This window comes from Ahaetulla prasina, chromosome 3 (assembly GCF_028640845.1).
Source record: "Ahaetulla prasina isolate Xishuangbanna chromosome 3, ASM2864084v1, whole genome shotgun sequence".
Taxonomy (NCBI): domain Eukaryota; kingdom Metazoa; phylum Chordata; class Lepidosauria; order Squamata; family Colubridae; genus Ahaetulla; species Ahaetulla prasina.
In genome coordinates this window covers 211,571,587-211,593,404 of record NC_080541.1, presented here as the reverse complement: position 1 = coordinate 211,593,404, position 21,818 = coordinate 211,571,587, and the positions used below count along the sequence as shown (strand labels likewise).

Genomic DNA, 21,818 nt, shown 5'->3' with positions numbered 1-21,818 from the left:
GCCAGCCAGAATTGGTATTTGCTAGTTCTCCAAACTAATCAAAATTTCCGCTACAGAACCTGGCAGAACCTGCTGAATAGCACTCCTGGGATCCACCCTCTGGATTCTCAGACTGTAAATGAGACAATGACTGATTTGTACTTTCAGACCTGCAAGATTCTGTTAATGCAGGCTTATAATAAAGCAGAATTAGTTCATCTGATTGGGTTTCCTATCTGATCTACCTGGGAAAGCTGACACATTATAGTAGTGTTATGGTTTAAGGGGTGGGAATGGGATGAAAAAGGAAAGGAAAGGAAAGGAAAGGGGTAAAATATGTTTTTACACTTTTTAGATGGCATTACATGGGGGCCAAGAATGTACTGTGGATCTTCCCTTGAACAAAGATGTTTTTATTAGTTTACAACCTCCTGATTTCCCACCCTCTCTGGCCTCTAGTTGTGGTTAGCCAAGGATAATGTAAAGAGATGGGAAAATGTGTAATAGAAAGTAATATCAGCAGTAACTCAAGATAATTTTATGGTACCTTCACAGTCTTCCTGCTGTCTCTTTGAAAACAATTTTGGTTTAAGCCGTTTGCCTTACAACCGTATTGGGTGGAGAGTCTACAGATTCTGGTTCGTTATTCTATTTTGTTAGTCCATAAACAGGCATATTGATATAATGGTACCGGAGTATGCACTGAAGTCAACTGTATTTTTTATATCTTACAGAGATGCAACATGGGAGGTTGGAAGCAAATAAAGCTCAGAGATGAGAAACAATAACCATATCTGAAATACATGATGCCATGGAAAACGTGGTTAATTGGTCCTGCAGGCCCAACAAACTTTACAGAGGAGAGGCAGAATATGCAACAACAATGGAGCAGCCAGTATCATGATACCATTTGTTGTCCTGACACACAGGGGCGACAGATAGCACAACAATGCAGAAATGTCTGTAGTGGGATTTCCAAATAAATATGCATGGGATTGGATTGCCTATAAACTATATTCAGAGTACATACCAAGAAGCGAAAAGACAAAGCTATGTTTTATTATTCTGGAATCATATCAGGATCCCCTATACACGACAGAATTACAATACAAAACATAAGGCACGTAGAAAATATTTTGCATACAGAAAATACAGTAGTATTATTAGTAGTAGTAGTAGTATTAGTAGTATTATCTTGAATGTCCTTATTTTTACGAAATACCTTAGCTGCTAATTACTTCTTCTGATGGTCCCTCATCTGTTGTTGCAGCAATGCAGATGTCTACAAGTTTTTATTCAGTATTATTAACTACATGCTGAAGAATGTCATTGTGATGAAGAACAGTTGGCTCTCTTCAAGGACACTTTAATATGGTACCAGAAGACAAGTAAGTGAGTGAAAATATCATCATCATTACACTATGGATTACATCATTATCACCACTTTAATGCTGTTGCAAATTAAAATGGACAGCTGCTGGACCCAGTGGCTTTTAGTCTTTCACCTCCTGCTTACTGAAGTGCAGAATCTCTACATCCTACCATGAGCAGTGATAAGAGGATGAAAGGAATTCACACAAGGAAGAGTTATAGGGAGAACCACAGCTATTCTGGAAGAATACCTGACTTGACGTGTGAGTGCAATACTTAGCAGTGGAAGCAGACCTCCTTATCAAGCAATAGCTCTGATTATTTCATTTTTTTTAATGAAGCAATAATGCTGATCAACTCTAGGGTTGTTGCTTCAAGATAAGGAAGCGGCTTCAACTATTTGAGTGAGTGGAAGACCTCTACTCCAATAAAACTGTGCAAGTGATAGTTCCGGCCTCAACTGTGTTTGCCACTATTTTACTGCACTTCCGGGCCTTGTTTTTAAAAAACTTGGACATTTTTTTTTCAAAGTACTATCTACAGCAGGGGTGTCAAACTCAAGGCCCACGGGCCAGATTAGGCCCATGGGATGCTAAGATCTGGTCCATGGGGGCCAGCCTGGAAACAGCAAAGGACCGCCCCACGGTCCCTCTGCCAGTGAAAACGGAGTGGGGGGGGGCACCCGCAGCCCCTCCACACCCCTTTTTCAGCCACGATGGTCTCCTGAAGCCCTCTGCCAGTGAAAACAGACCAGAGGGCAGCAAAAACAAAACAAAAGGAGAAATGTTTCCCCTTTTGCATTTGAGCATGCAAGAAGGGACAGGAAAGGAGAAAGGGGAAAAGGAAAGACTAAGGAAAAGAAGGAAAGATGGGAAGAGAGCAAGGAAGGAAAAATAAGGAAGGAGGGGAAGGAAGAAGGAAGTGGAAGGAAGGAAGGAAAATTATAATGAGAGTGAGAGAAGGTCTCAGGGAAGTCCTATCTTAGCACTAGGCCACCACAGGCGCCCTTGACACAAGTGATGTCGAGCTGGCCACACCCACCCTGGCCACACCCACCCCTGGCCACGCCCACCCCTGGCCACACCCACCCCCAGCCCACTGAGGTCAAACACAACCCTGATGTGGCCCTCAATGGAATAGAGTTTGACACCCCTGGTCTACAGTGTCCAGTCAATGTTACAGTTGTTTAATTCTCTGTTCTAATGCAATAACTTCTCTTTCCATCTCATACGGGAGGTCGGCGTTCACCTGTTCTGCAAAATATTTCTTAATTTCTTCCACCTCCTTTTCCCAAAACTCTTTGGAAATGTCGCAGAGTTTCTGCAGGCTGACCCTTTCCAAGCCTTTCAAGTTCAGTCCTGTGTGGTTGGGGATGTAGCCAATGGCCGTCAGCTGCGCACAGTCTTCGTCTCCCTGGATACGCTTAAACATCCATTCCAGCACCCGTGAATTTTCACCAAAGCCGGGCCAAAGGAATCGTCCTTGTTCATCTTTCCGGAACCAGTTGACATGGAAGATCTTGGGGAGTTTTGCTGCAGGCCGATGTGCCATGCTGAGCCAGTGAGAAAGATATTGACCGAAATTGTACCCGAAGAAAGGCCTCATAGCAAAAGGATCATGCATGATGATCTTTCCTGAGGGGAAAACAAAAAGTATGGAAAGTCTCATCCACAATTAGTCCACCATTATTTCTAAGATCACCTGGTTCACATTTACTCACTTGAAATCATGCAGCCTTTGACATCTGCCTCAGGTAGTCGTAGAACCATGATGGCAAACCTATGGCACGTGTGCCAGAGGTGGCACACAGAGCCCTCTCTGTGGGCACACACACCATCCACAGCTGCTCTTTTGGTGTTTGCGTGCACCAGAGCACCAGAAACCCGAAGAGCAGGTGGCCAGCATGCACGACCAGCTGGCTGGTGTGCATGTGTACACTGGAAACCCAAAGACCAGCTGGCCAGCGCGCACGAAGACCAGCTGGCTGGCATGCATGTGTACACTGGAAACCCAAAGACCAGCTGGCCAGCGCGCACGAAGACCAGCTGGCTGGCGTGCATGTGTACACCGGAAACCCAAAGACCAGCTGGCCAGCGCGCACGAAGGCCAGCTGGCTGGCATGCATGTGTACACCGGAAACCCAAAGACCAGCTGGCCAGCGCGCACGAAGGCCAGCTGGCTGGCATGCATGTGTACACCGGAAACCCAAAGACCAGCTGGCCAGCGCGCACGAAGGCCAGCTGGCTGGCGTGCATGTGTACACCAGAAACCCAAAGACCAGCTGGCCAGCGTGCACGAAGACCAGCTGGCTGGCATGCATGTATACACCAGAAACCCAAAGACCAGCTGGCCAGCGCACGCGAAGACCAGCTGGCTGGAGTGCATGTGTACACTGGAAACCCAAAGACCAGCTGGCAGGTGCGGGGTTTTTGGCACACGCAAAGACCAGTGGGCCAGCACTCCAGTGTGCACACACATGCATCTACACACATGCATGCGTATGCATCTGTGCACACACGCACATTCCGGTTTGGGCACTCGGTGCGGAAAAGATTCGCCATCACTATCGTAGAATTAGGACAAAGAAGCCCAAAAATTTATGTTTGCTAAGTGAGACATTCGTTAAGTGAGCTTTTGCCCCATTTTGACCTTTCTTGCCGTCGCTGTTAAGCGAATCACTGCCGTCGTTAAGTTAGGAACACGGTCGCTAAATGAATCTGGCTTCCCTGTTGACTTCGCTTGTCAGAAGGTTCGCAAAAGGGGATGGCATGACACTGGAACCGTCATAAATATGAGTCAGTTGCCAAGTGTCTGAATTTTGATCACTTGACCCCACAGGGATGCTGTAAAATTCATGCGTGTGAAAAATGGTCACGAGTCCCCTTTTTCAGTGCTGTTGTAATGGTCACTAAATGAACCGTTGTAAGTTGAGGACTACCTGTAGTAGTCAAATTCAAGCAACTTTTAATCTAGGCTCCTTAGTTTGGGACGCACATTATTATGATTAATTTTTCTTTAAGCTGTAGCTGAGCAGGATCCAGCTGCAGACCCAGCTGTTCCTCCTCTTCCTCATCAGCCACCTCCAGACCTGGGTGGGGGCTGTTGACTCTCCATCTGAGGGTTGATGGATGGCTCAGGCTCCACCTCTTGTCTCTAGTCTGACAGCTCCATTCCCTCTTCCCCCTCGGAGCTCTCAGGTTGCCTTGATGGTGGTGGGGCCGGCAGCCGACAGGCCACAATATCTTGGCCATGAGAAGAAGCTCCCACTGCAGGCAAAGATACTTTGGGCTGGAAGCAGCATCACAATCAAAAACCAAGGCAAGCATTAAAGCTCTAATCTCCCATGTCGTCTTTCAAATCTCAACTGTCCCTCCTGTTCCACTAATTATTCAATCCCATGATCTCTCTCTCTCTCTCTCTCTCTCTCTCTCTCTCTCTCTCGTTATTTCAAAGCCGACAATGTGATAAAAATTGCACGTCTTTAATTTCAGGGAACTTGTTGTGTGGATTACAACAGAGTGGTGCAGAAGGTAAATCCGTCGGAACCAAGCTTGCAAAATGCACACATACACATACGCACACACAAATACAAGGCAGGCTTGCCTAACTAGGCACACTAATCTCGGAAAGTTTATTATTATTGGATTATTGGATTACTGGATTATTGCAATGCTCTCTACATGGGGCTGCCCTTGAGGTGCACCCGGAGGCTACAGTTAGTCCAGAATGCAGCTGCGCGAGTGGTAACGGGAGCCGTTCGTGGCTCCCATGTAACACCACTGCTCCGTAGTCTGCACTGGCTTCCTGTGGTCTTTCGGGTGCGCTTCAAGATTCTGGTTACCACCTTTAAAGCGCTCCATGGCTTAGGACCCGGGTACTTACGAGACCGCCTGCTGCTACCTTATGCCTCCCACCGACCAGACGCTCACAGAGGGCCTTCTCAGGGTGCCGTCCGCCAAACAATGTCGGCTGGCGGCCCCCAGGAGTAGGGCCTTCTCTGTGGGAGCACCAACACTCTGGAACGAACTCCCCCCTGGCTTACGTCAAGTGCCTGATCTTCGGACCTTTCGTCGTGAGCTTAAAACATATTTATTCATTCAAGCAGGACTGGCATAAATAGCCGTTTTAAATTGGGGTTTTAATAATATTTTAAATTTTTAAATGTTTTAATAATCGGCCACATAGTAATAGTTCTTTTTAAATTCTTTTAATTGCATATATTCCGTGTTTTATTTTGGCTGTACACCGCCCTGAGTCCTTCGGGAGAAGGGCGGTATAGAAATTTAATAAAATAAAAATAAATAAATAAAATAAAAAATAAAGTGAACTATTGTCTGTCCAACCAAATTTCCACAAGTGAAGGAGAAGAAGCATTAAAGAACTGTTTGGCTTGGTTCTGAATGTGAAGATGCATAACAATTATCTAAGAATTATCTAGAATAGACCCCTCTGCCTAAAATTTAAGTATTTCTTTATTTACACAATGACTCAATTGCATGCCCTGTATGGCGTGGCAATTGTTTAAGTACCAAGGTAGTTTTACTATCGAAGGAAGGAAGGACGGAAGGAAGGAAGGAAGGAAGGAAGGAAGGAAGGAAGGAAGGAAGGAAGGAAGGAAGGAAGGAAGGAAGGAAGGAAGGAAGGAAGGAAGGTTGGTTCTTTCAAATGTTCAGAATTTCTAGGTGAAAATATTGAGCCATGCACTTTAAATGCCAAGGCATTTAAAAGCATTATTGCCAAGGCATTATTTCATATTGACTTACCTTTATATTCAGCAGCGGCTGTTGCTTCCGATCTCATTGTTGCACCAATGAATACCCCGTGCTGCCAGTTAAGAGCCTCATAAACTAGAGGCACACCTGGAGAAAACGGAATGGTTGGAATATTTAAAGGTTACTGGTGCTGCACCTAATTGAGTTTGCTGCTTTAGATCACGGCAGCAGCTGGCATACGTTCACCAGCATTTGTAAATTTGGGATCCCTGCACAGGCATCCTCCCTGTGGCTTATCTAATCTATTCAGAATGTAAACAGTTCTATCTATCTTAAGGTACAAAGAGTCAGGGAAGGGGATTTATGTTAGCTAAGGCCCCTTTGCCTCTGCAAAGGTACTGCTGAGTTATACTTGGGGTGGGAAGAGAGTTCAGTATTGTGAATGGCAGGACTTTCTCTGATCAAAGGCTACCTAAGAACTATTCTATAATTTCTATATGTACCGTGAACATTTACTGTGGTTTGCAAATGAACTACAGCTAGACATATTAAGCCCTATAGCTGGTGCCCTACAGAAATGTTGGGACTGCAATTCCCACCGTATCAAATATTCTGCTAAGAAATATCCTGCAGCAGTCTAGCAGGCTTTTAAAAAAATGCAGGAGGCCTAGAATCATGGCTTAGAAGAGGCCATTTAATTCAACCTCCCTGTTCAAAGAAGGAATTCATCTTAAGGCATCTCTGGAAGATGGGTGTCTAGCTTTGCATAAAGATGACCAGAAAAAGAGGACCTCTCTCCGGTCATTTCCCTGTACATCTTCTAGAGCAGGGGCATCAAACTCAAGGCCCGGGGGCCAGATGAGGCCCCTGGGGTGCTTAGATTTGGGCCACGCGGCTGCCCTGGAAATAGCAAAGGACCGGCCCGCAATGCCTCTGCTAGCAAAAATGCACACGGGCCTGCCCCAAGCTACATTTTCACTGGGAGAGGGTTACAGGAGGCTGTTCCAGTTGAAAACGGAGCTCAGGAGCCCATTTGCACTGGCAGAGCATTCGGGCTGCCACAGGCACACACACACATCCCGACATAAGTGACATCATGCTGGCCACGCCCCTTCCCCCCCCCCCCCGGGGTTAAACACAACCCTGACGTGGCCCTCAATGAAATTGAGTTTGACACCACTATTCTAGAGTCATCAAAGTAAAATAGCAGTAATGATAGGCTTCATGTTCCTGCAATAGGGATTGAGTGGTGCTATGAAGATGGTATTAAGTCACTAATGAGGAAATGGACAGTCACTAGTCTAGTATCAAGACACTCTTAATGCTAATTTGTAATATTTAACTGAAATCTGACTTCTTACAATTTAAGAAAATTAACTCTGTATCTTGAGCACAGAAAAGATGAGATAGTCATTATTTATGTGGCGCTTTCGTTTTTTCCCCCTCTTCTTTTCCTTAATGTAATTTATCTCCAATATTTATTAATTTTTTTCCTAGTTTTACACAAATGACTCTGAATTGTTTTCAATACTTTTTTAAGCTGAAGGAGCTATGATCTTAGCTTGCGGTTCTTACCTTCAGGTCTCCGTCCTCCAAATATGATGCCCTCAATTGGGACTCCTTCTGGATTTTCCCAGGAAGGATCAATAATAGGACACTGGCTAGCAGGACAGCAGAATCGGGAATTGGGATGAGCACAAGGCTCCTCTGTTCAAATACATTCAGACAAATATATGTCACACTTTCATCATTGCAGTAACCAAAAATGCAACCCAAATAATAGATGGGAGGATAGGTCTCCTTCATACCATTTTCGGCAGTCCATTTTTTCTTTTTCCAAGACAAGAGAGTGACTCCAGGTGGAAGCTCCTGGTCAATACCTTCCCAATAGATGCCTCCATCACTAGTTTCTCCTACGTTGGTGAAGATGGTATTCTTTTGTATTGTCTTCATAGCATTGGGATTGGTTTTCACAGAGGTTCCAGGAGCAACTCCAAAAAAGCCATTCTCCGGGTTGATGGCTCTTAAATTACCTAGGAAACATTAGATAAGATGCTACCTTCAGATAATCATTCACAAGGTGGCTAAGATGCCAGAGAGGCAGTGGGAATCTTTTCCATTATCATCTCCTCTTCTTTCTGTCCATTCATCACAACTGATTCTCCTCCCTCTGAATGTCTATAGAGATTCTCAGCCATCCTGAGTCATTGTTGTTCCAAAGGTGCTTTTTTAAAAGGCAACTGAACTTTGTTTTTGCTTGAAGATGTTTCGCTTCTCATCCAAGAACTGAAGAAGCTTCTGGGATGAGAAGCGAAACGTCTTCAAGCAAAAACGCAGGAAGTCCAGTTGCCTTTTGAAAAAGCACCTTTGGGACCTACCTCTGAATATTCATCAATCCAATTTTTACCCAACTCTGCTATAACCTTGGGGACGCAGTGGCTCAGTGGCTAAGCTTGTCTATTGAAAGGTCAGCAGTATAGCGGTTCGAATCCCTAGTGCCTTGAGCTCCCATTACTTGTCCCAGCTTTTGCCAACCTAGCAGTTTGAAAGTACGTAAAAAATGCAAGTAGAAAAATAGGGACCACTTTTGGTGGGAAGGTAACAGCGTTCCGTGCGCCTTTGGCATTTAGTCATGCTGGCCACATGATCACAGAAGCCTCTTCGGACAGCACTGGCTCTTTGGCTTTGAAACAGAGATGAGCACCGCCCCATAGAGTCGGGAATGACTAGCACATATGTGCGAGGGGAACCTTTACCTTTTTACTATAATTTTTCCTTTCTTTCACCTCTATTATTTTTGTCTTCCTTAATTCCATCTGGTACTCCATCTTCCTTAATTCCATCTGGAGCGGTAATCCTGAACCAGGATTACCGCTCCCAAAATTTATGCTAGCATGGAAGGATAGTGTTCTGTCTCCCCCCAACCACAACCAAGAAGACACGTGAGCTGACTATATCTGCCAGCAATTTATTCCTACGACAGATATCAGTTCTGGCAACGAACCTGCGATTGCCTGCCAAGTTCTCTTATCTCCTCAGAAGACAGCGTAGCTGCAGTTCATTGCTGAAGCAACCAAGATAATCCAATCAACCAATCAAAAATAAACAGAAATCCAGAAGCCAAATTCTTAGTCTCGAAATATTGCAGCCAAAGTTTCCAAGAGTCAGTTTTTGTCCATCACAAGAAGTTATAGAACAGCTCCTCCTGCTTTTATACCCTGTGGGGTGTGGCTCTGTGACTCAGCACTCTCTAGGCCTGCCCCACCCCTTCTTTTGTTGTTCCCGACTCTCCTTTCTGCGATGCCTGGGATTTAACCAGGACTGATTGTCAGCAGCTGGGTCTTGAGGCATTGCCTGGGAAGGTGCGGGAGAAAGAGGCCTTGTGATCTCCTCCACCTGGCCTGCCTCTGGGACCTGGAACGGAGCCAGAGAGGAAGGTCCTGCAGAGGGAAGCCCTGTCAGCCCTTTCCCCTCACTCACTGAGTCACTCTCTGCCAGGAGGCCAGGCTCGGGAGCCGAAGACACAACAGATAGTGACAGCATGGGGGCAGGCTACCCTAACTTTGAAACAACCAAAGTTGAAATATCATGAGACTCTTAAATGATGTTTAGGATTCTTCCCCTTCACTTAATCACCTGCATTCACAAAATGTGCTATTTTCCATCCTGCCCTTCTAAAGCCTGACTAGGTGGCTCAGTGGCTAAGACACTGAGCTTATTGATCAGAAAGGTCGGCAGTTTGGTGGTTCGAATTCCTAGTAGAGGCATCCTGCGTGAGCAGGGGGTTGGGCTATATGACCTCCAAGGTCCCTTCCAACTCTGTTACTGTTAATTGCCTAGTCCCTCCTGGGAATGTTGGAATAGTTTGCCATTCTTGTACACAACTCAGTCTCATATACTTCAAGGGCTTGCCACATCCTTCACTACCTCTCAGTCTATAAAGAAATCCAGAACATTAGAGAAAGCCCTTGGAGAACAATCGTTCCAATGTCCAAGGCTTGGCATTTGCAGAACCCTTGATTCCAACTAAAACTGGCATGACTTCTAAGGTAATTGCAACAAAAACTGCCCATTGGCCACATTTCTGGCAAGCTCAGTAGCTCACAGTTGAAATTGAACGCCCCCCCCCCTTTCTGACAGCTCCCAGAAAGACACTTAAAACTGAATTATTTTGTAAAGCATCTTAGCTTGGATTTTGCCATCAATTTATTTTTACTGGTAAGTGGGTGTAACTTATGAAATCATTTTGTTTTAGAAGTTTTTAATTTATGCCGTGGATATTTTACTGTTTGCCTTATATCATGCAAACTGCAAAGTCGATTTTGACTGCCCAAGGATATAAATTCAATATATAAATAGTGCACACAAATGCCTGTCTCAAATGTGTACAAATTAATCATTACCTTTTCCCTTCTTGGAACAACAACAGAATTGACGGGAGGGAAAAGATATAGATGAGTATAGCTTCCCCAGCTAACTGGAGCAGAGTTTTGGACCATCAACTCCCATCTGAATCCTAAGTAAATTACCTTTGTCGTCGAATTTCATCCAAGCAATATCGTCTCCAACGCATTCCACTTTCCACCCTGGCAAAGATGGATTCATCATAGCCAGGTTGGTTTTTCCACACGCGCTAGGAAAAGCTGCCGCAAAGTATTTTTTTTCACCTTTTGGATTTGTGATACCTAAAATCTGTTTAAAAACACAAGGAATGCTTTTTTTTTTCCTTCCCCAAAACTCAACATGCAGCATCAAGCAAAAACATACGAAGTATTCTTAATGGCAACTTCCGAACTTGTCATTATTCTGAAGTTGTATGTGTTAGCCTCTGCCTATGATGCTTGCTTGCTATCGGTTGCCATTGTAATGGGAGGGGGGAGGTTTTGCTGGTATATGGGGGAAGGGGGAAGTGAGCTGGTGGAGAGAGAAAGGGAGAAAACTTCTCACAGGCTTCAAAAGCAGCTGTGAAAGGAGCTGGTAGCACTCAAGGTCAACCATACCAGAGAGGTGGAGCCCGTCTGAAGAAGAGTCCCACATGACACCTTGAGGTGATGTGGATTGGACACTCAATCTGAATCCTTGGGGGGGAGGGATTTGGGATTGCTTTCAATATCTGATTTTTGCGCCTATTGCTTCAGACCTTGATCTTCTTTCGCTGCATTCAGTTCATACTCAGTCAAAGTACCTTTCTCTATAAACATGGAGTTGGGGTTTTTCTTTCTTGAGTTTTGAACGGAGGCACACCTGACAATATCTGACTTCAACTAGTCTTGTTGCAGGTGAACTATAGTTCAGGGAATGTAAGATTATAGTTCACACCAGGGGTTCCAATCTTAGCTACTTTAAGACTTGTGGACTTCAACTCCCAGACTACCCCAGCCACAGCATGAAGTTGAAATCTTAAAGTTCAACCTAGAAATGAGGAGGAACTTTTTGACAGTGAGAACAATCAACCAATGGAACAGAAGTTGCCTTCGGAAGTTGTGGGAGCTTTTCTTGAGACTTTCAAGAAAAGATTTGTCAGAAATGGTGTAGGGTCTCCTACTTGAGCGGGGGTTTGGACTGTGACCTATAAGGTCCCTTCCAACTCGCTAATCTTTTATTATTATTAAGTTACCAAGGAATTGAAGTCCACAAGTCTTAAAGTAACCAAGGTTGCACACCCCTACTTTTACACTATGCTAAAATTGTATAGATGTACATACATTTTCTTCAGAGTGCCTATACTTTTTTCCCCTGTTTGAGAAAATCCCACTTTGAGATGAGAAGCAGAACATGTTATAAATAAATAAATACATATCTGCTGCCTAACCCTCAATGACTCTGGCTGGCTCACAAATAAATATGTCCTTTTAAAATTTTATTTTTAATCGCACTCAAAGCATTCGGGGACTACTGCTTTAACTTCAAAATAGGCATCTCATGAAAAATAAGACAAGCATACAACCACTGAATGTTATCTCACATGCCTAATTCATTCTTCTGGTTGCTATGCATGAATTTTCCACATTTAAGTATTTTGCTCCTCGTCCAAGCCATGTTTTGATGGAGACTGTAACTTACAGAATCTTCAAACCATCGCTCAGCCATTGGGATGAAGCCTATCCTCATTATTATTTTGGCACAATACAGCAGTTCAAAGTCACAACAGTACTGAAAAACATGACTTATTACTGTTTTTCACACTTATGACCACTGCAGCATCTGTGGTTTACAATCGGATGCTTGCAGCATCCCCAGGGTCATGTGATCAAAATTCAGATGCTTGGCAATTGACTCATACTTATGACGGTTGCATTGTCCCAGGGCCATATGACATTGACAAACAATGTCAATGGGAAAGCCAAATTCACTTAGCAAATGTATTCCTAGCTTAACAACTGCAGTGATTCGCTCAACAACTGTGGCAAGAGAGGTCGTAAAATGGGATAAAATTCACTTAACAACAGTCTTAGCTTAGCAACAGAAATTTTGGCCTCAATTGTGGTCATAGGTCGAGGATATCCTATAGTTGAACGATTGGGGAAGATACTATAGATGTTGGCAGGGAAATGTCAACATTGTTAGAACAATTAATAAGTGGAAGAACTTGCCTGTAGAAGTTGTGAATGCTCCAACACTGGAATTTTTAAAGAAAATGTTGGATAACCATTTGTCTGAAATGGTGTAGGGTTTCCTGCCTGGGCAGGGGGTTGGACTAGAAAACCTACAAGGTCCCTTCCAACTCTGTTATTATTATTATTATTAAATTACTTTGGTTTTATCTGGAGCATAGCATCTCTCCCTAATAGCATTCCAAAACTGGACAGCCTGAGCCAAGTATATTCAGGGAATATAACATTCTGAGAACAGGTATTTATTCTGAACTGAGAGCTTATAGCCTTCATTATCAACATTCTGGTCGGGCCCCCATTCTCCATGACATTCGTTTTCCCCACTATTGAAGTCAGAAAGAGTTTGCTGATTCAAACTCTTAAATATTTGTTTTCAATGGATGCCTATCTATCAAAACATCCTTACAGAATTCAGTGAAAATCCTTCTCTTTTTTTAAAATACTCATACAGAAATCCAGAGATGAGGTCTAGGAGGAACTAAGCAACCATGAACTTTCATTCATGGGTCTATAGCCATATTGGCCCTGGATTGATATCTGCCCAAGGAGCTGCTGATCCAGTTCTATAGAGAAATTATTGAGTCTGTCATCTGCACCTCTATAACTGTCTGGATTGGTTCTGCAACCCAACAAGACAGACACAGCCTTCCACAGGCTACCAACCTGCCTTCCATTGAGGATCTGTATACTGCACGAGTCAAAAAGAGAGTTGTGAAAATATTTACAGACCCCTCACATCCTGGACATAAACTGTTTCAACTCCTACCCTCAAAACAATGCTACAGAGCACTGCACACCAGAACAACTAGTCACAAGAACAGTTTCTTCCCGAACGCCATCACTCTGCTAAACCAATAATTCCCTCAACACTGTCAAACTATTTACTAAGTCTGCACTGCTATTAATCTTCTCATCGTTCCCACCACCCATCTCCCTCCACTTATGACTGTATGACTGTAACCTTGTTGCTTGCATCCTTACAATTTATATTGATATAGTATGTATAGTATAGTATCATTCCTAGTATGATTTGATTGCTTATTTGTACCCTATGACTATCATTAAGTGTACCTTATGATTCTTGATGAACATATCTTTTCTTTTATGTACACTGAGAGCATATGCACCAAGACAAATTCCTTATGTGTCCAATCACACTTGGCCAATAAAAAATTCTATTCTATTCTATTCTATTCTATTCTATTCTATTCTATTCTATTCATTAGTCCGTTGACTGGAATTGAAAATAATCCAGTTGTTAAAACTTTTCTCACCAGCATGTGCTCTGCAAGCCAGCCCTCTTCCTTGGCAATCCTGCTGGCAATTCTGAGAGCAAAACACTTCTTTCCTAGAAGAGAGTTTCCCCCATAGCCACTTCCAAAAGAAATGATCTCCCTGTGATCCGGGATGTGAGCAATCAACGTCAAATCTGGGTTGCATGGCCAGTTATTCACTAGAGGCTCTGCAAAATGCAAAATAGAGTTTGTTACTTCTGATTGATCACCTGCATAAAAGTGACATCTATTATTATTATTTTTTTGTATTTTTGCCATGTACCCTTTCGAAAATAGACAGCATGAACATACAGGTAGCCCTCAACTTACAACAGTTCATTTAGTGACTGCTCAAAGTTACAACGGCACTAAAAAAAAGGAACTTACGACCATTTTTCACCTGATCGTTGCAGCATCCCCATGGTCATGTGATCAAAATTCAAACGCTTGGCAACTGGCATGTATTTATGACAGTTTCAGTCTCCTGGGGTCGTCTGATCACCTTTTGGGCTCTTCAGACCAGCAAACTTAATGGGGAAGTCAGATTCATTTAACAACACTGTCACTAACTTAACAACTGCAGTTACTCACTTAACAAATACGGCAAGAAAGGTCATAAAATGGGAAACATTGCCTTTACAAATGTCTCACTTAGCAACAAAAATTTTGGCACCAATTGTGGTTGTAAGTCAAGGACTACCTGTATTCCTTTCTCTTTTGTCTGATAAAAAAAATTGAGTTGTAATACAATGCAGTTATTTGCTTAGCTAGCAGTGCTACAGTGGCTCGGAGTGGACCACGTTCTTGGAAAAAAGCTAATTCTTCATGGGTGCTTTGAGAAAAAGATGTGATAGAACCAGATTGCACTTCATTTTCTCATCCAAGCTACAATTCGGTCATTTGGAAGAACCCCAAAATATTTAGGAATGCTTTGTTGGTTCTTTCTTTAATGAATAATTTCTGGTTTGTTGCATTTAATGACCAACCAATTCCAACTTAGCATCTCTTATTCAAAGAGATACTTGGCAACTCCGTAATTACAGCACTCTGAATATTCTGCTTGGTAAATAAATTAACAATTATCTTTTGGGAAAGACAGGATGAACAAATTTTAGCTTATGAATGGCTTACTTTTTAATGGTAAAGGGCACCCAACCGAATGGAGGCATTTTACAAATTCGCCATCGCTCAGAGCCTCTAGGACAGATGTTCCCATATGAGTCATAATTTTCATACTCGCCACCACATAAGGCGAATCAGTCAGCTCAATCCCAAACTTCGACAAAGGAGAACCAATCGGTCCCATGCTGAATGGGATGACATACATGGTACGACCTGTAGAAGAGAAACAGAGGATAGAATCCTAAACAAAATTATAAATCTCTACTAAGTTACTATACCAGTCTTAAGAAAAGATTGGACAGCCATTTATCTAAAATGGTATAGCGTCTCCTGCTTGAGCAGGTGGTTGGACTAGAAAACCTCCAAGGTCCCTTCCAACTCTGTTATTCTCCCCATTCAGACAGCTTGCAGTTGGACAGGACTCCCATCATTCTGAGCCAGGATGACAGTTCAGGTTCAAAACATCTGAGGGAACCAGGTTTACGAAGGCTGCTCCCCATTCAATACTCTTTTCCTCTGTCTCCAGTAAAATACACATTTATGGGTAAAGGTTTTGTTTTGTTTACAGAACTTGGGTACAAATCATTTTAATACTAGGTAACATCTGGCAAAACCAGCATGTAAGGGCCAGATTCCAAATTCAGAAGAATGAAACAAACATTCTGCCAGTTAACAGGAGTTGGATTTATTGATTACTACTCTTTAGCCCCACATTTTACTGCAAATGTATGCCAAATTCCAGCAGTATATCATTAAGCTGTTCCAAGTTTAAGTTTAGAAGATAAGTGTAGATTGCAGTCTCATTCGATCTTTGTGGAAATTGTGGTCCCACTAAGGAGGTTCAAAAGGCAGATATGACAAACTTGATCATCAAAGAGGACCTATCAATAACATTGGGGAAACCTTTATGTTTTGCAGAGGTTCTGGAAGATCCCCAGGAGGAACATGTTTGAAAAATATAAGGGAGTGGGCAGCTCTCATGGAGGGCTATCAGGGAAAGAAACAGGAGCTGAACAACAGCACTCTGTAGTGCAACTTTTTTTGTTGAAGATCAGTCTGGGCCATTCCAACCCTTCATGAAACACATTTTAAGAATTAGATGACTGGATTCCAAAACAGTAGTTCAAGAGTTACATACTGCTGTCTATCCAAATCCAGATGTGACTTCTAAGTAGACTAGCAAATCTGAAGAGAGCTAGTATTAAATAACTGACATTATAGGCCCACCAAAACACAACTATAAGTAAACCACCATTCTACTGGTTTTCCTGAGGTAAAAATAATTATAATAAAGACGTCATTGGCTGTGGCATTCACACTCACTCCATTATTAACAGAAGTTGCTCTTTTTATTGGGCTTACAAGGATTGTTTAGCCATGGAATAAATGAAAAAATGTTCACAACTTTGAAGCAATGTTCTTTAATCTCTTCTACGTGAAGAGCTGTGGTGGTGCAGTGGTTAGAGTGCAGTACTGCAGGCTACTTCTGCTGACTGCCAATTACCAACAGTTTGGCAGTTCGAATCTCACCAGGCTCAAGGTGAGCTCAGCCTTCTATCCTTCCAAGGTTGGTAAAATGAGGACCCAGATTATTGGGGGCAATAGGCTGACTCTGTAAACCGCTTAGAGGGGGCTGTAAAGCACTGAGAAGCGATATATAAATCTAAGTGCTATTGCTATTTCACCACAGGTAGGAAGCTGCAGTATTTTACTTCTAACCATAAAATTGTGTTGTTGTTTTTTGTCTCTACCTTCCATGCACCCTGGGAATCTGACCCTGAAGGCTTTCTCAAAATCTTCTTCTGACATCCACCGTCCCAGCTGGCTCACTCCGCTTTGGGGGATTGGTATGGTGTCTCGCGGCTCTGGAGTCACAATTACAGTTTTGCTTTCAATTCTGGCCACGTCCCTTGGATCAGTGCAGGCTAACCAGCTGTGGAGAAGAGAAGCTGAACATTTACACTTGTCATGTGAGCAATAAAAATGACAGAAATCCAATTCAATTTCTCCTTATCTCAAGACAGTCTAGCACCATACAATGCTGGATCGTGAAAGGAATATTATTTATTTAAGTGCAGTCAAACCATTTACTCCCGGTGATGTTTTGCTAATGAACACGACTTTATTCTGTAGAAAGACATTTCACAAATGGAGCCCAACTCCTGCTCGGTTTTCAGCTATCTTTTTAAAACTATTTTTAGGGAGGAGAAGTAGGAAGGAGATAAAATAAGCAATAACCACCTCATTATCTAAGATAGGGGTGCATTCCCCATTTCTAATTGGAATGAAAAATAATGGAAATGCTTCTTTATATTTATTTCCAAACATTAAAACTTCCAGATGCTTTATATTTACTTCCAAACATTAAAACTTCCGGACACTTTATATTTACTTCCAAACATTAAAACTTCTAGAGTTTCTAGAATGGAATTTTCAGACGCCATCATTGAAATATTAGAGAGGAGATCTCAAGATACTTCCAATCCGGGAGAATCTTTAGGGCAGTGGCCCCAGTGGTGGGATTCAGCCAGTTCGCACCACTTCGGGAGAAACGGTTGTTAACTTTCTGAACAGTTTGGTGAACTGGCTGTTGGAAGAAATCATTAGGAAGAGAACCGGTTGTTAAATTATTTAAATCCCACCACTGAGTGGCCCCCAACATTTTGGGCACCAGGGACCGGTTCCATGAAGAGAGACTTTTCCAAGGCCCAGAGGGGGCATGATTTTGCGTGCTGCCTGCATCTCTCGGATGGGGCTTAGCTTGATTGCTCTATGCAGAAGACTACCCATAATTCATATGAAACTGCTGCCTCATTTTAGAGACAATAAAAGAACTGAGAACTGCATTTCCTTGAAAGCGCAACTACACAGATGCATGCATGTTTGTGTGTGTGTAAAGCCAGTTTGGTCGAGTGGTTAAGGCACCAGGCTAGAAAGCAGGAGACTATGAGTTCTAGTCTCACCATAGCCATGAAAGTCAGCTGGCTGACTTTCGGCCAGTCACTCTCTCACAGCCCAACCCACCTCACAGGGTTGTTGTTCTGAGAAAAATAGGAGGAGGAAGGCATGTTGGATATGTTTGTTGCCCTGAGATATAGGTAAAAAATAATAAAGGTTGGATACAAATAATTTTTATATATACATACCGGTACATACCTGCAATATATAAATGTGTGTGTGTGTATGTGCATATCTCTATTTCTATGTCTATACCTATTATTTCCTTCTGTCCTCCTGATTTCCAGGTGTTGCTGCTTGCTTATGCTGGGAAGGAAATCATTAACGTATCTCCTTCCTATGCTAGTCTCAATATTGATTTCTAAAATAATAAACCAAAATTTTATGAAGCATTTTAAAGGTAAAGGTTCCCCTCGCACATATGTGCTAGCTGTTCCTGATTCTAGGGGGCGGTGCTCATCTCTGTTTCAAAGCTGAAGAGACAGTGCTGTATGAAGATGTCTCCGTGGTCATGTAGCCGGCATGACTTAACAGCAAAGGCGCATGGAACGCTGTTACCTTTCCACCAAAGCTGGTCCCTATTTTTCTACTTACATTTTTTAAGTGCTTTTGAACTGCTAGGTTGGCAGAATAATAATAATAATAATAATAATAATAATAATAATAATAATAATAATAATAATAATAATAATAATAATAATAATGTTTTAATTTGTATTAAATTTGTCCTTCTCCCAAAGGACTCAGGGCGGTGAACAGGCAAGTAAAATACAAAACAGAAATATACACCATAATTAAAACAACCCTTAAAAAACTGATTCAAATGTGCCAGAAATTTAAAATAACATTACACCCATACAAATTACAACAATTTAAAACCCACAATTAAAATTTAAAAATTTAAGAATCAGGCCAGTCCAGCCATATGAAATAAATAGGTTTTAAGTTCGCGGCAAAAGGTCCTAAGGTCAGGTAGTTGTCGAAGCCCGAGGGGAAGCTCGTTCCACAGGGTAGGAGCCCCCACAAAGAAGGCCCTCCCCCTGGGGGCCGCCAGTCGACATTGTTTGGCTGACGGCACCCTGAGGAGTCCCTCTCTGTGGGAACGCACCGGACGCTGGGAGATAGAGGCCGGCAGTAGGCGGTCCCGTAAGTAGCCCAGTCCTAAGCCAAGAAGCTGGGACAAGTAACGAAAGCTCACCCCATTATGCGGCACTAGGGATTCGAACCGCTGAACTGCAGACCTTTCGATCGACAAGCTCACCGTCTTAGCCACTGAGCCATCGCATCCCTATTATGAAGCATTTTAGGGTTCCATATACTTTAAAGAACAATGTGGCCAAGCTTCAGTAGATTGTTTTCTTTAGTTCTGCATTAAGACTTTTAGGATATCTTATATAAATGAGACATACAATGAAAACTTATTTCATCTAACCCAGTGGTGGGATTCAAGTAATTTAACAACTGGTTCTCTGCCCTAAAGATTTTTTCCAACAACCAGTCTGCCAAACTGCTCAGGAAGTTAACAATTGGTTCTCCCGAAGAGGTGCGAAGTGGCTGAATCCCACCACTGATCTAACCTCCAATTAATTTATTTAACCTCTCATTTTAGGGAAGAGGGTTCCATTGTTCACCAAAGTCTGGTAAATCAAAAAGCCCATCATTGCAATAAAGTCAAAGATGCAAACTATGCTACTTGGGTCAAATTATTATATGGGTGTGATTGCATAATTTGTGCTAATCGCAAACTGGTGTTATTATTGTACTGGCATAAATTGCAACGGAATTTGATCTGTCGCGTGAGAAGTCTGTGGTATCAAGAACTAGCAAATCTACTGTAAGTGTCAGTGAACCAGGAAACTAAAGAGGAGGTAAGAGTCTTATTGGCTTATTCTTCTAGGTTCCAGCTAAAATTGTCTGTTTTATTTTGTGTTCTTAATATGCTGCATGTGTAATTATTCTTTTAAGCAGTTGAAGAAATAAACTTATAAAATTTCTCCCTAAAGTTTGGAATAGGGGAGAGCCAGTCTGCACTCCATATACCAGTTTCTAGAAATTTGCTTTATAGTTGCTTCACCAGACCAGATTTAACCCCTCCCTACCCCACCCCCAAATGGCTTAAATCATGTTACAATTACTCTGGGTACAAAGGTTGAGTGCATTACTTGATTTTATTTCATCTTTTCTGCACAAAGAAGATAGATCCCAAAAATTAAAAATCAGAATGACTGCCAAGCGACAAAGAAAAGTGGTATTTTTAGAAGAAAACTAATGATTTTGAGAAATATTGCTATCTGAAGTTTTCTCCAGCTAAGACATTCAATAATGAGAAAATCTTTATCTATTGATATTTTGATAGCTACGTAGCCACTAAAAATATGGCACATCCATTAAAGAGTGGCAGTTCTGTATTGGAATAACGTAGAAAAAACAAAGAGAACTTCAGTTTTTATTCTTCCTTATATTGAACTATCCAGGAAGAACATTAAATTAATGGCATTAACACACTGGCTACTTATGGATAGTTTCCCCACTGCTGAACTGAATTGCTCTTCATCCTTCATCGATTTAGTCTGGCATGGCATTTGCTGCCCCATAGCTGATCCCTATCACTTCTCTATTGTCTCTCTTCCTGGTTACTTCTACACATCCCTCCAACAGGTTTTGTACACACTTTCAGGATGCTTTTGGACAATGCTAGAATAAGGGATGAAACACAGAGGAGAGAAAAGTTACTTCAAGCCCATATACCACCGCTAAGTACAAGTTGGAGAAAGCCCTAAGGAAAGGAACATTGTACACTGGATCATACAGTATATTTGGCTTTGCACAGCATATAATAGAGGTCCCTTACCAATTTTCATATTTTCTTAGCTTCTTGATCATGCCTTGTTCCACCATGAGCTCCAAGATCTTTTTGTTCTCATCCTCTGATCCATCACAAATGTGGATGGCCTTCGGTTGGCACAACTTGGCATTGCTTTCAATGAACTTTCTCACATTGGGTGCCAGGCTCTTCAAGTCTCCCTGGACCACTTTTGGAGTGGCATTCATTCGTGCTTGCACTTGAGGTGGCATTGCCTGGTGTTTTTTTTACAACTGACAACGATGAGAATATTGTCTGTGAGATGAATTGCAAATTTCATTAAAATTTATAATTGTTAGCCAAAAAAACAACAACCCAGAGTGATAAGAATGGATACTGTCTTCAGTGGAACTCAGCCAAACAAATGGATGAACTATGGTATCTACAACAAAGGTTGAACAACCTGTTACCCACTAGATCAGGGGTCTCCAACCTCGGCAACTTTAAGGCTTGTGGAGTTTAACTCCCAGAATTCCTCAGCCAATTTTGCTGGCTGAGGAACTCTGGGAGTTGAAGTCCACAAGCCTTAAAGTTGCCAAGGTTGGAGACCTCTGCACTAGATGTTTGGAAATTATCTCCATCAGTCCACGGTCATTGGCTGAGTTAGAACTGATGGGTTCTGGTATCCAACAAATCTGAAGAAAACTTACATTAGTGATCTTTACCTATATTAGCAATATCTCAAACTGAAAACATCGTAAATAGAAGCCAGGAAGAAAAACACCAGGATTTATTTATTTTTCCGCATGGCATGAATATGTTCTACCACCAATTTACAACTTTTCTCAAAAAAGAAGCAATTTTTTTTTCAGACTAAGCAATACAAGTCACCCCAAAGAACTCAATTTTTTTAAATCAAAATATCAAAATGCACGCAGGTGTTAGATATAAATACTTACTTTACCAGAGTAGTTTCAGTTCTTGG

At 42.3% G+C, this 21,818-nt stretch overlaps 1 protein-coding gene across 1 annotated transcript; it reads right to left on the bottom strand.

Moving 5' to 3' along the window:
• Nucleotides 1-2,526: 2,526 nt before the first annotated feature.
• Nucleotides 2,527-21,105, bottom strand: PCK1 (phosphoenolpyruvate carboxykinase 1). Its single transcript, XM_058176841.1, has 9 exons — nt 20,882-21,105; nt 16,824-17,005; nt 15,082-15,285; nt 13,951-14,138; nt 10,592-10,754; nt 7,871-8,095; nt 7,638-7,769; nt 6,114-6,209; nt 2,527-2,984 (listed from the first exon to the last, which is right to left on the bottom strand). Exons 1-9 carry the CDS (start codon nt 21,103-21,105, stop codon nt 2,527-2,529), a joined length of 1,872 nt encoding a protein of 623 aa, XP_058032824.1.
• Nucleotides 21,106-21,818: the final 713 nt, after the last annotated feature.